The sequence below is a fragment of the Gorilla gorilla genome, chromosome 6 (assembly GCF_029281585.2).
Source record: "Gorilla gorilla gorilla isolate KB3781 chromosome 6, NHGRI_mGorGor1-v2.1_pri, whole genome shotgun sequence".
Taxonomy (NCBI): domain Eukaryota; kingdom Metazoa; phylum Chordata; class Mammalia; order Primates; family Hominidae; genus Gorilla; species Gorilla gorilla.
This window is the reverse complement of record NC_073230.2, coordinates 64,168,525-64,180,872: the sequence shown is the minus strand read 5'-3', so window position 1 is coordinate 64,180,872 and position 12,348 is coordinate 64,168,525. Positions and strand designations below refer to the sequence as shown.

General features: G+C 43.6%; 1 protein-coding gene across 2 annotated transcripts in view; it reads right to left on the bottom strand.

The window, feature by feature from the left end:
* Positions 1-220: 220 nt before the first annotated feature.
* Positions 221-12,348, bottom strand: part of NIPSNAP2 (nipsnap homolog 2) — a 35,736-nt gene continuing 23,608 nt past the window's right edge. For both annotated transcript variants that reach the window (XM_031007100.3, XM_055347116.2), the window contains 3 exons: positions 5,443-5,537; positions 2,969-3,052; positions 221-1,389 (listed from right to left, as the gene is read on the bottom strand). In XM_031007100.3, the coding sequence (XP_030862960.2) occupies positions 1,325-1,389; positions 2,969-3,052; positions 5,443-5,537 (244 nt within the window). In that variant the 3' untranslated portion in view covers positions 221-1,324. The remainder of the gene's footprint in view (positions 1,390-2,968; positions 3,053-5,442; positions 5,538-12,348) is intronic.

The window sequence follows — 12,348 nt, the reverse complement described above, 5'->3', positions numbered from 1 at the left end:
TGCTTCTGCCACTGGCTTCTGCTGCCCTCAGCACATACCAGGCATGACCTTGCCCAGGGCCTCGTAATTTGTTCCTATGGAGGGATTTTCCGCAGAAGCCAGCTGACTTCCTCACTTCCTTCAATCCTTTGTGACAAGCTATTTTGCAAGAGTGACAGGGTCATTCACAGCACGTTTGTCAATCTCAGAACAAATTAAAAAAGAAAATCCAAACGTGATATGTGAAAATTAAGAGGATTTTATTGACTTTTCTATGTTCTTTGAGAAAATCATTCACATGTAAAAGTTTGACATTTGATATGAGATTTATTCACACTTTACACATACATTCTTGATTGTGGGGCAGACAACTGTTCATTTCAACAGGACTTTCACATGGTAACAGTCACAAAATTGGCATACTATATTAAAAAATGAAATCAAACAGCTAGACAAAAAGTATGCAGCTTTATGCCAATTTAAATCTCAACATGCACCACCCCTCATCCATGATCTCAGAATTATCTGCTGTGAGCTTATTAAAATATTAGCCAGAGAGTGTCTGAGGTCACAAATGATCGTTTACAAAATAAAACCTCTTTTCCTAGAGCTACTTGTTTTGTTATAGAAAAATACCACAAATAAAAATTAGTGCTATTCAAGGTGTTCATTTCAAAATCACATATGATACACAAGTTTCAAGCCATTGTTTTTGTGTCTCACATTGAAACATCACAATACATGATGTGAAACTGATTTACTGATTAAATGTACCTTGCCCAGCTTGGAAAACCCATTGTCTACTATGTGGACTGCTTACAAATGAGAGTGAGTTAAAACATTTTCAGTTATTGGGTACACTTGTAATTTGTTCCTCCTCAGAAACTACTCAGAAAAACTGCTTGAGAAACATGACAAAATTTGTATTTCTTCCTGATACAAGAAATTTGTCTAAAAATCTGTGATTATAAAACAGATTTGTTTTTTGGTTTTTTTTAGTAAAGAAATGGCTAATTTTTTTGTGTGGTTGGAATCTTATTTTCAAGATGATTCAGAATTCAATGTGGACCCCTTCTGGAGGGTGGGGAGAAGTGGCTAAGTGTTATAAGGTATACTGGACAACACGGGGGTGTTTCAAAGAGGACAACAGGGCACTGTCACAATCAGTCCAACTGTAATTCTTTCCTTTCTTGTGATTATGTAAATTTTAAAGAAAAGAGGTTTCTCACAAGCTATATACAGCAGCTTAAAACCTCAGTGTTTTTCACTTGATACACAATTAAAATTAATTTATGACAAATACTTGTCACAGAAATGTATGTAGGCACATAGAAACTCTACAGCTTTACTGGAGGGGCGAGGTCTTCAGTGGGATCATGATTCTGGATTCCATTTCCTGAATAAGTGGAACTGAAAACAGGATCAGGGTTACTGCACTTGTTACTTTCTAAACACATTATGGTAAATGACACTAACAGACAGATTGCCGAGAATGTTCACCGATGTGCTGCTTGAAAACAAGAGAATATCATAATATACAGGACTAACCTCAAGGGCAGAAATATACAAGCGGACCCTGTATCAGCTGCCATCCTACAAGATGCTATTAAAATTACAACAGATCAGCTGGGCGCAGATCACCTGTAATCCCAGCACTTTGTAACAGATCACCTGTAATCCCAGCACTTTGGGAGGCTGAGGCAGGTGGATCACGAGGTCAGGAAATCGAGACCATCCTGGCCAACAGGGTGAAACCCTGTCTCTAGTAAAAATACAAAACTTAGCTGGGTGTGGTGGCGCCTGCCTGTAATCCCAGCTACTCAGGAGGCTGAGGCAGGAGAATCGCTTGAACCCGGGAGGCGGAGGTTGCAGTGAGCCGAGATCGCGTCACTGCACTCCAGCCTGGCGACAGAACAAGACGCCGTCTCAAAAAAAACAACAGATCCTACCTGGATATTTGTTTTATTTGTGGGAGGTGGGGAAAGTCCATACTGTGAGGAGAAATGGTGATTTCTCAAACGTTCGCGTAAGCAGCAAAATCAAATACAATTATATAATTATAACATGTAATTATATGTTATATAATCTCTTGAACTGAAAGACAAGGTAACACCTACTTTCTAGGACAAATTACTCTTTTATTTTCTTGGTAGTATAGGGGCTGAGATACACTTTTTTTTTTTTTTTTTGAGACGGATTCTTGCTCTGTCACCCAGGCTGGAGTGCAGTGGCACAATCTCCACCTCCCAGATTCAAGCGATTCTCCTGCCTCAGCCTCTCAAATGGAGACAGGTTTCATCATGTTCGTCAGGCTGGTCTCGAACTCCCGACCTCAGGTGATCTGCCCACCTCAGCCTCCCAAAGTACTGGGATTACAGGCGTGAGCCACTGCGCCCGGCCTGAAATATACTTGCCATGCAACATGGCTGGTACTGATTACCTCTACCAATGCCACTGGGTTACATTCAGCCAACTGTTTTCTTTTAAAAATCAAGCAAACAGGGTTTCATAATATACTTATGTATGTGCACATGCATGTATTATGTACCCAGATACATACTGTACATACAGGAAGTTTAATTTATCTAATTTCAAAATCACTCTTTAATTGATGTATTAAGTTCTGATTTGGGATACTAACAATTCTGATGGAAAAGGAAAGCTTAGAAAAAAATTTTATTTGTGTAATAAGTTTTCAGAGAATATAGAAATCTACAAAAAAAGGTGATGATGTAAAATTTACAACATCCAAGGGTCTGAAAACTGCAACAGATGATATACCTATTTGAAAGCATGGATATTCTACTTTATTGAAAAAAAGTCATGTTAAGTATTAGAGAAAAATTGACTATCTCCCTTCCCCCCACAACCTGATAACTCACTATCCTAGCAACATACTATTACAAAAGCCACCTATTAGTGTCAGGGTGAAAGAACATGATTGAAACAGTAAGACAAAAAGCATATTTCATGGCTGTTAAGAGATTACCTGTGTAATATACCAATTCCTCCCAGCCATGTTTGTGCCATGCTGCATTCCGTATGTCTTCCCTGGTCTGAAGATCCCTGTAAGCTTAAAAATAACCACACAGAGAAGTAAGACTTAAAACACATACACTGCATTCCATCCATACATCCGTTAAAGTCTTGCTTCACCTGGGCATCTAGTTTTCTCAGGGACTACTTCAGGTGTGTAATATACTGGGCTGGGGAAATTCTGAGCAAAATTATATTAGGCCATGTGGGAAAAGCAAACTTTCAGTCTTTTTTTTTTTTTTTTTTCTGAGACAAGGTCACTCTGTCAACCAGGCTGGAGCGCAGTGGCACGATGATGTTTCACCGTGGCCTTGACCTCCTAGGCTCAAGTGATCCTCCCACCTCAGCCTGCTGAATAGCTGGGACTACAGGAATGTGCTACCACATTGGCTAATTTTTGTGTTTTTTTGTGCCCAGTCAGATGTCAAACTCCTGGGCTCAAATCATCAAAACGTCTCAGTCTCCCAAAGTGCTAGAATTACAGGGGTGAGCCACCACGCCTGGCCCATTCTTAAGTTAAAAAAATTATTTATTTGTTTGTTTGTTTGAGATGGGGTCTCACTATGTTGCCCGAGCTGGTCTCAAACACCTGGACTCAAGTGATCCTCCCGACTCAGCCTCCAAAACTGCTGGGAATCGAGGCGTGAGCCACCACATCCAGCCACAATTCCCTCTTAAGCTTTACAATCTAGTGAATCTAAGATATACCTTTATAAACCAAGTGAAATTCTCCAATAACATGTTAAATTCATGACCAGAAACTGTGAGACCACAGATGAGCAATGTCAGATCAATTTTATTCACCATTTATCTCGCACTACACTGATCTGGGCAGGGAGTATGTTCCTTGCGGTGAAGCCCCAGGATATGAGGCAGGTGAGGTCAGTTGTGGAGAGTGCCGTGGCCCATACGAGGACACGGTGTATAGGGGAGCAGGGCAAGCAATGGGAGAGCTGTGGGAAAGGTGCAAGCTGACCAGGTGGGTGTTGAAGTAGAAAAGGACATCACTGACGTAGGAATAGGAAGAAAGGCGCTTCAGGTGGAGGGGGATCACCTGTGTCATGGTACAATTCACAGGTATCTCATCCAGATGCCTTGGTTTCTTTTCTTTTTTTTTTTTTTTTTTTTGAGATGGAGTCTTGCTCTGTTGCCCAAGTTGGAATGCAGTGGCGCGATCTCGGCTCACTGCAACCTCCGCCTCTGGAGTTCAATCATTTCTTCTGCCTCAGCATCTTGTGTACCTGGGATTACAGGCATGCGCCACCATGCCTAATTTTCTGTATTTTTAGTACAGATGAGGTTTCACCATGTTGGTCAGGCTGGTCTCTTAACTCCTGACCTCAGATGATCCACCTGCCTCGGCCTCCCAAAGTGCTGGGATTATAGGCGTGAACCACTGTGCCCAGCCAATATCTTCTTAATTACATTTTTTTTTTTGAGACAGGGTCTTGCTCTATTTGCCCAGACTGGAGTGCAGTGGCACAGTCATAGCTCACTGCAGCCTCAAACTCCTGGCCTCAAGCAATCCTCTTCAACTTGCTGTTGCTCTGTGAAGCCTTGAGTCCTCCCCACAGGGTAGAGACAAGAGGTCTGTCCTGTGTTCCCCACAGCCTCTATGAGAGCTCCGCCATTCACACTCTGGTGCCTGCCTGTTTGCAATTCCAGGATCCTGCATCTGGGAGGCCCTCTCCGGGCAGCTACAGGTGCTGATGTGAATGGAGCATGCACCTGGCTTGACCTCTGCCCAACAGCCAAAGGGATGGAACCTTCCTCCATCCAATCCGGCCCTTCTAGCACCTGTGCTTATTCACATGCCTGGGAGGGTTGCACACCATATACAGCTGCAACGGTGATAACCAGCACCACACAAGGCTCTGGGGGCTCAGGAGGAGTGACGATGTTCACTAGTGGGGAAGGGTGACATCTGGGGCAGGCCTGGAAAAATACCAAAGATGGTGCCAAACAAAAGTGTGTGGGGATGGAAACGGTGAGGGGGTCAATGTCCTGAGACAGTGGAACCACGTCTACAAAGGCAGGCAGTGAGTATGTGCAGGAAGCTGCCGCTCTGGGTAAAATGCAGGCCTGCCTCTGTCGAGGAAGTAAGCAGTCAGTCTACAAAGAAAGGCTGGGACCACTCTGTGGAAGGCACTCTGACTTCCCTGGCCTCCTTCTTCCATGGCTGCTTGCTTTACCCCTTATTCCTTTCCCCATCATCCCCACTCACTTTCAGCTCACTAATGCCATCAATCTATGGACTTTCACTGTTGACCTCGCTAGTTCCAGACAGCCCCGTATGGACTGTCCCTCTGTGACGTCTGGATTTGCTGTAGTGGTTAAGGTTACTGACTCAAGATGTGCTCTACTTCCCAGTACAACTTAGTAATGAACTCTTAAATCCCAGTAACTCGAAAAGGGAAAAACAGATACCCCAAAGATGGTGCACCATGTACAGCTGCCCAATCTGAGAGAAGAATCCTCCGACGGCTTCGTTACCATCCTGTCTGAAGCGGATTGCACGAGCCCTGTAAGAATGAGATGATGTTTGTTTAAGACACTGAATTAGATACGCTAACGAGAATCGGTAGACTAAACCTTCACCATACTCAGGGCAGGCTGTTTAAAATGAAGACTAATGGTTTATCAAACTGGTATCAAGTTATCTAAGGCAAATCAAAAGTTATTTTATTTACTTTATTATTATTTGAGACGGAGTCTCATTCTGTCACCCAGGCTGGAGTGCAGTGACACAATCTCAGCTCACTGCAACCTCCACCTCCTGGGTTCAAGCCATCCTCCTGCCTCAACCTCCTGAGTAGCTGGGATTACAGGCACCCGCCACCATGCTCGGCTAATTTTTCTATTTTTAGTAGAGACAAGATTTCCCTATGTTGGCCAGGCTTGTCTCAAACTCCTGACCTCAAGTAATCCGCCCGCCTCAGCCTCCCAAAGTGCTGGGATTATAGGCGTGAGCCACCACACCTGGTCTAAAAGTCATTTTAATGTATACGAAATGTAAGCATACTTTTCTGTAGCTATACGAATTTTTGTGAGAAAATGTACAGTATTTAATAATTATTAAAAATAAAAACAGCAACCTGAGGATGTATATATAGTTGCACTGGTGATTCTTGAAATAAAGTCTAGAACTGGCAGAGGATGGGACCCGTCAATTTAAAAAGCACTGCTTCTCCAGAACACCCTCAGAGGGGAAGCGAGGCAAACCTGGAACTAGAGCACCCAAGGTGCCACAGGGCACTGTACCCAAGGGAGACAGGGACCACCCCTGGGGCAGGGCATTAAAACACAGGTGAAGGAAGCACACCTTCAAAGCAGCTGATGACTCTGAAATCCTGAGAAACACCCCTGCTCTCTGAACTACACAAGGGACTCTGCAACTTCTTGGATGCCATACGGAGGAACCATGGGAATGAAGCTTTCTGGTGGTACAGCCTCGGTAGTGCAGGCAAAGCTGCCTCTTGCTTATTTTTTTTTTTTTTCTTTCCTACTAGAGCAAACCATTCAGAAAATGAGTACCAAAGGCATTCATTATGTACCAAATATGTAAGAAAGTACTAATACACATTGTGCCTCTGTAGACATCACACTATGATCAGTTAAAAATAGGTACTTGGCTTAAAACTTTCTTTTAAGAATTTCCCACTGCAAAAGGTATCAGCTCTTTAATTTTTTTTGAAACAGTCTTCCTCTGTCTCCCAAGCTGGAGTGCAGCGGTGCGATCTCAGCTTACTGCAATCTCCGTCTCCTGGGTTCAAGTTATTCTCCTGTCTCAGCCTCCTGAGTAGTTGGGGTTATGGGCACATGACATCATGCTCGGCTTTTTTTTTTTTTTTTCCAGATGGAGTCTCGCTGTTGCCCAGGCTGGAATGCAATGGTACGATCTTGGCTCACTGCAACCTCCACCTTCTGGGTTCAAGCGATTTTCCTGCCTCAACCTCCCGAGTAGCTGGGATTACAGACGCCCACCACCACGTCTGGCTAATTTTTTGTATTTTTGGTAGGCATGAGGTTTCGCCATGTTGGCCAGGCTGGTCTCGATCTGCCCCGCTTAGGCCTCCCAAACTGCTGGGATTATAGGCATGAGCCACCAGGCCAGCCTACAGCCCTTTTTTTTTCAGACGGAGTCTTACTCTGCCACCCAGGAGTGCAGTGGCAGGATCTCGGCTCACTGCAACCTCTGCCTCCCAGGTTTAAGCTATTCTCCTGCCTCAGCTTCCTGTGTAGCTGGGATTACAGGTGTGCACCACCACGCCTGGCTAATTTTTGTATTTTTAGTAGAGATGAGATTTCACCACATTGGCCAGGCTGGTCTTGAACTCCTGACCTCAAGTGATCTGTCCACCCCAGCCTCCCTAAGTGCTGGGATTACAGGTGTGAGCCACTGCACCTGGCTCAGAGCCCTTTCCTTTCATACTTGCACTACTTAAAAAAAAAATATTTAGTGATGCATCTGAATTCCTAAAAATGTTTTAAAATGTGCCCATTTTTTCAAAAGCAGTCTTCTAGAATCAAAGGTGAAAAGGAAGGGGCTTCAAATGACATAGGGAGGTCACCAGAAGACTCATGGTTAAGGTCTATCAGGAGATGACACACCATGCGTTACCCAGTAAATCCATACCACACTGCCCAGGCTCTGGCCTGAAGTCTCAGTCATATCAGGGTCCCACAGGTGACAAGACTTGGGAAGACAGATTCACTCTAATTCATTCAAAAGAGCTGGCAGCATATAAACAAGGATAGCAACCTACTAACAATGACAGTGAAAGATGTCACTCTCAAGGCATAAGATGCTTGAGTTGGCTTGGCTGAGCATTCTCTTCCTGGAAGCAAACCTCATATATACTGAATGATAACATCTCAAAAGGGGGAAAAAAATCGAAGTAAGAGTGATTTCCTGTGAGTGACTAAGCCAGTCTCCTTTTTTAAGACAGAGACTCACTCTGTCACCCAGGCTGGAGTACAGTGGCATGATCTTAGCTGACTGCTGTCTGGAACTCTTGGGCTCAAGGGAGCCTCCTGCCCCGGCCTCCTGAGTAGCTGGAACTACAGGCTTGCACCACTAAGCACAGCCAATTTTTTATTTTTTTATTATGTTTTTGTTGTTGTTGAGATGGGGCCCTGCTATGTTGCTTGGGCTGGTCTCGAACTCCTGGGCTCAAGCAATCCAGTCTCCTTAAAATCACTCTACACCTCTGCTCTAATCCACCACGAGCTCAGTGCCATGATGGGAACCTTACCCAAGCGCTTGGGTTCCTTTATGGTGAAAAAGGGACTTCTTGCTATTGCCCCCATGGATTATCCACAAATAAGATGACATCTTTAATCTTTACATTGAGAATTAAGTGATCAATATCTTCACAGAAATTATAAATCTGATTATTGAAATTAAGCAAATCACTTCAATGTGCATTCTAACTCTATTCAGAAGAAAAAAACCTGGCTTTCATTGATAGTGATAAATATTCCAGATTATTCATTTCATTCTGAATTTTTGTAATTTAGTTATGGTAGGCAACGAAAACATACTTGCCTTAGCCTGGTAACAATCAGAAGCCTGTACAGACGAGGTGGTCACCATCTTAGTTACCTATGTGCCAAAATATAAACTGAATGCTAAACTGGCTTTATAAATAATTTTTTTTTTTTTTTGAGACAGAGTTTCACTCTTGTTGCCCACGGTGGAGTACAATGGTGCGATCTTGGCTTGCCGCAACCTCTGCCTCATGGGTTCAAGTAATTCTCTTGCCTCAGCCTTCCGAGTAGCTGGGATTACAGGCATGCACCACCACAGTTGGCTAATTTTTGTATTTTTAGTACAGACAGGGTTTCTCCATGTTGGTCAGGCTGGTCTCGAACTTCTGACCTCAGGTGATCTGCCCATCTTGGCCTTCCAATGTGCTGGGATTACAGGTGTGAGCCACCGCGCCCGGCCAAATAATTTTTTAAATAACTGAATAACCCCAGTATGTCCCTGTGGATTCCACGGCGAGCGAGTCTTGATCAGTAATGTGCAAAAATTGAACTAGTGAGTAATCCTATTCCGTGAATAGCTACATGATTAACAACAATAGTCCAAAAACAAAAGAACAAAAACTGTATATAACAGTAGCATACAACCAAATATGTATTTCTTAGTTTTCAAATGAAAAGAAATTCTAACTTGCATTACTTAGCCTTTGATGATCTAAGGAGGAAAGGTTCATTAGAAATAAAGATCACAGAACTATTTGTTGGAGACAGAAGGGATCTTAGAAATTATTTCATGCACAGCAGGAAATTTCATAACCGAAAAAAGAGAAAAACTGGGGCCGAGCACGGTGGCTCACACCTGTAATCCCAGCACTTTGGGATGCTGAGGCAGGCAGATCACTTGAAGTCAGAAGTTTGAGATCAGCCTGGCCAACATGGCAAAACTGTGTCTCTACTAAAAATACAAAACATATTAGCCAGGTGTGGCGGTGCACGCCTGTAATCCCAACTACTTGGGAGGCTGAGGCAGGCTAATCGCTTGAACCCAGGAGGCAGAGATTGGAGTGAGCCGAGACTGCGCCACTGCACTCCAGCCTGGGCAACAGAGCAAGACTCCGTCTCAAAAAAAAAAAAAGAAAAGATATAAGTTGAAGTAAAAAAAAAAGGCAAAAAGGTACAAGTTCTCTTTTCAAGGTGAGAGCTGTCAAATAACTCAAACCCAGAGCTTTTTCTCAGCACCACGTGGCCTCCCCCTTTGTGGGTAAATAGTTATGAAATGCCAGCTTAGGAAACAGAAATAGCAAGTTGCCAAAGAAAAGTAAGAGTTAACATAATTACTTCAAAGAAATAAACACACACATCTCCCCCTAAAAATGAAAAACAGGCTAGGCGCGATGGCTCATGCCTGTAATCCCAACACTTTGGGAGGCCGAGGCAGGCAGATCATGAGGTCAGGAGATCGAGGCCATCCTGGCTAACACAGTGAAACCCCGTCTCTACTAAAAAACACAAAAAAAATTAGCCGGGTGTGATGGCTGGTGCCTGTAGTCCCAGCTACTCGGGAGGCTGAGGCAGGAGAATGGCGTGAACCTGGGAGGCGGAGCTTGCAGTGAGCCGAGTTCACACCACCGCACTCCAGCCTGGGCGACAGAGCAAGACTCCATCTCAAAAAAAAAAGAGAAAAGAAACAAAAATTAAGGTACAGAAATAAGTTTCAAAGAAAAAAAATGCTATAAATCTTTTGTTGAATTAGATATAGATGTATGCTTCAGATTATTTTAGGAAACTATCCCAATGTTTCAAAATTATATATATATTCTGAGATGGAGTCTCACTCTGTTGCCCAGGCTAGAGTGCAGTAGTGCCATTTTGGCTCACTGCAGCCTCCACCTCCTGAGTAGCTGGGACTACAGGTGCTCGCCACCACACCCAGCTAATTTTTTTTTTTTTTTTTTTTTTGTATTTTTAGTAGACAGGGTTTCACCATGTTGGCCAGGCTGGTGTCAAACTCCTGACCTCAAGTGATCTGTCTGCCTCAGCCTCCCAAAGTGCTGGGATTACAGGCGTGAGCCACCATGCCCAGGCAGTATTTTTAGCTTCCAAAGAAATCCCATAATGAAGTAAGTATGGAGACTGGTAAAAAGAAAACACCAACAATCTCACCATCACAGAACCCTAAATGTCACTAGTGTTTTTCTTTCCATTTCCTGTCCCAGGCACTGACTTCAGCTAACCAATGGTCAATAATTTATTCTTGCATCCCTCTTAATTATTGAGGCTTGAGACAGGGTCTTGCTCTGTTGCCCAGGCTGGAATGGAATGGCATGATCATGGCTTGCTGCAGCCTCAACAGCGAGGGCTCAAGTGATCTTCCTGCTCAGCCTCCAGAGTAGCTGGTACTACAGGCAAGTGCACCACCGCACCTGGCTAATTTAGTATTTTTTGTAGAGATGAGGTTTCACCATGTTGCCAAGGCTGGTCTTGAACTCCTGGGCTCAGGGGATCCTCCCACCTCAGCCGCCCGAAGTGTTGGAATTAGAGGTGTGAGCCACAGCACCCAGCCTATTGAGGCTTTGTATGTCTCTGTCTTTTCTCATATTATAATAGTCAGGATTTCTAAAAACAGTATTAAATCATAATGGTGAAAGCTGGTATTTTGTTACAATTGTAATCAGCATGCTTCTTGTGTTTCTTGTGTTTTGAATTTAAGGTAGCTCCTCGGAGGACATGGACAGCTTTATCATTTAAAGCAGGGCTAGTAAACTGGCCCTCTGGCTAATCCCACCCTCTGCTGATGGGCATTTAGGTTGTTTCTACTTGTTGGCTATTATAAAACATGCTGCTATGGTCACTTAAGTGTTTACATGGATGTTTGCTTTCTAACTTGCATTATTTAGCCTTTAATGATCCAAGGAGGAAAGATTCTTGTATAAGAAACACTTATACACATATGTATAAGTGTTTATATGGATGGTATCTTTTGGGTAGACACCCAGGAATGAAATTGCTGGGTCATATGTAATTTTTCTTTTCTTTTTTTCTGAGATGGAGTCTTGCTCTGTCGCCTGGGCTGGAGTGCAAAGGCGTGATCTTGGCTCACCGCAACCTCCACCTCCTGGGTTCAAGCGATTCTCCTGCCTCAGCCTCCTGAGTAGCTGGGATTACAGGTGCACACCAACATGCCCGGCTACGTTTTTGGTATTTATTTTTAGCACAGATGGGGTCTTGTCACGTTGGCCAGGTCGGTCTCGAATTCTTGACCTCAGGTGATCCGCGCCCTCAGCCTCGTTAAGTGCCGGGATTACAGGCGTGATCCACTGCGTCCAGCCCACATGTAATTTCATGTTTACCATTCTGAGGGACTACTAGACTATTTCCAAAGTGGCTGCACCATTTTACATTCCCATCAGCAATATCGGAAGGGTCCACTTTCTCCTCACCTCACTAACACGTTATTATCTATCTCTTTTAAGTTACAGCTGTCCCAGTGCACAGGAACTGGTATCCCATTATAGTTTCACTTTGCATTTCCATAATGACTAAGAAGGTTGAGTCCCTTTCCATAAGCTTATGGGCATTCATGTATTTTCTTTGGTGAAATCCTATTCAAATCCTTTGCCCGTTAAAAAGTTTTAAAATTTATTTAAAAAAAAAATTTTTTTTTTTGATACAGGGTCTGTAGCCCAGGCTGAAGTGCAGTGGCACAATCTCAGCTCACTGCAACCTCTGCCTTCCAGGTTCAAGTGATTCTCGTGCCTCAGCCTCCCAAGCAGCTGAGATTACAGGCATGTGCCACCACACCTGGTTAATTTTTGTATTTTTTGTAGAGATGGGGTTTCACCATGT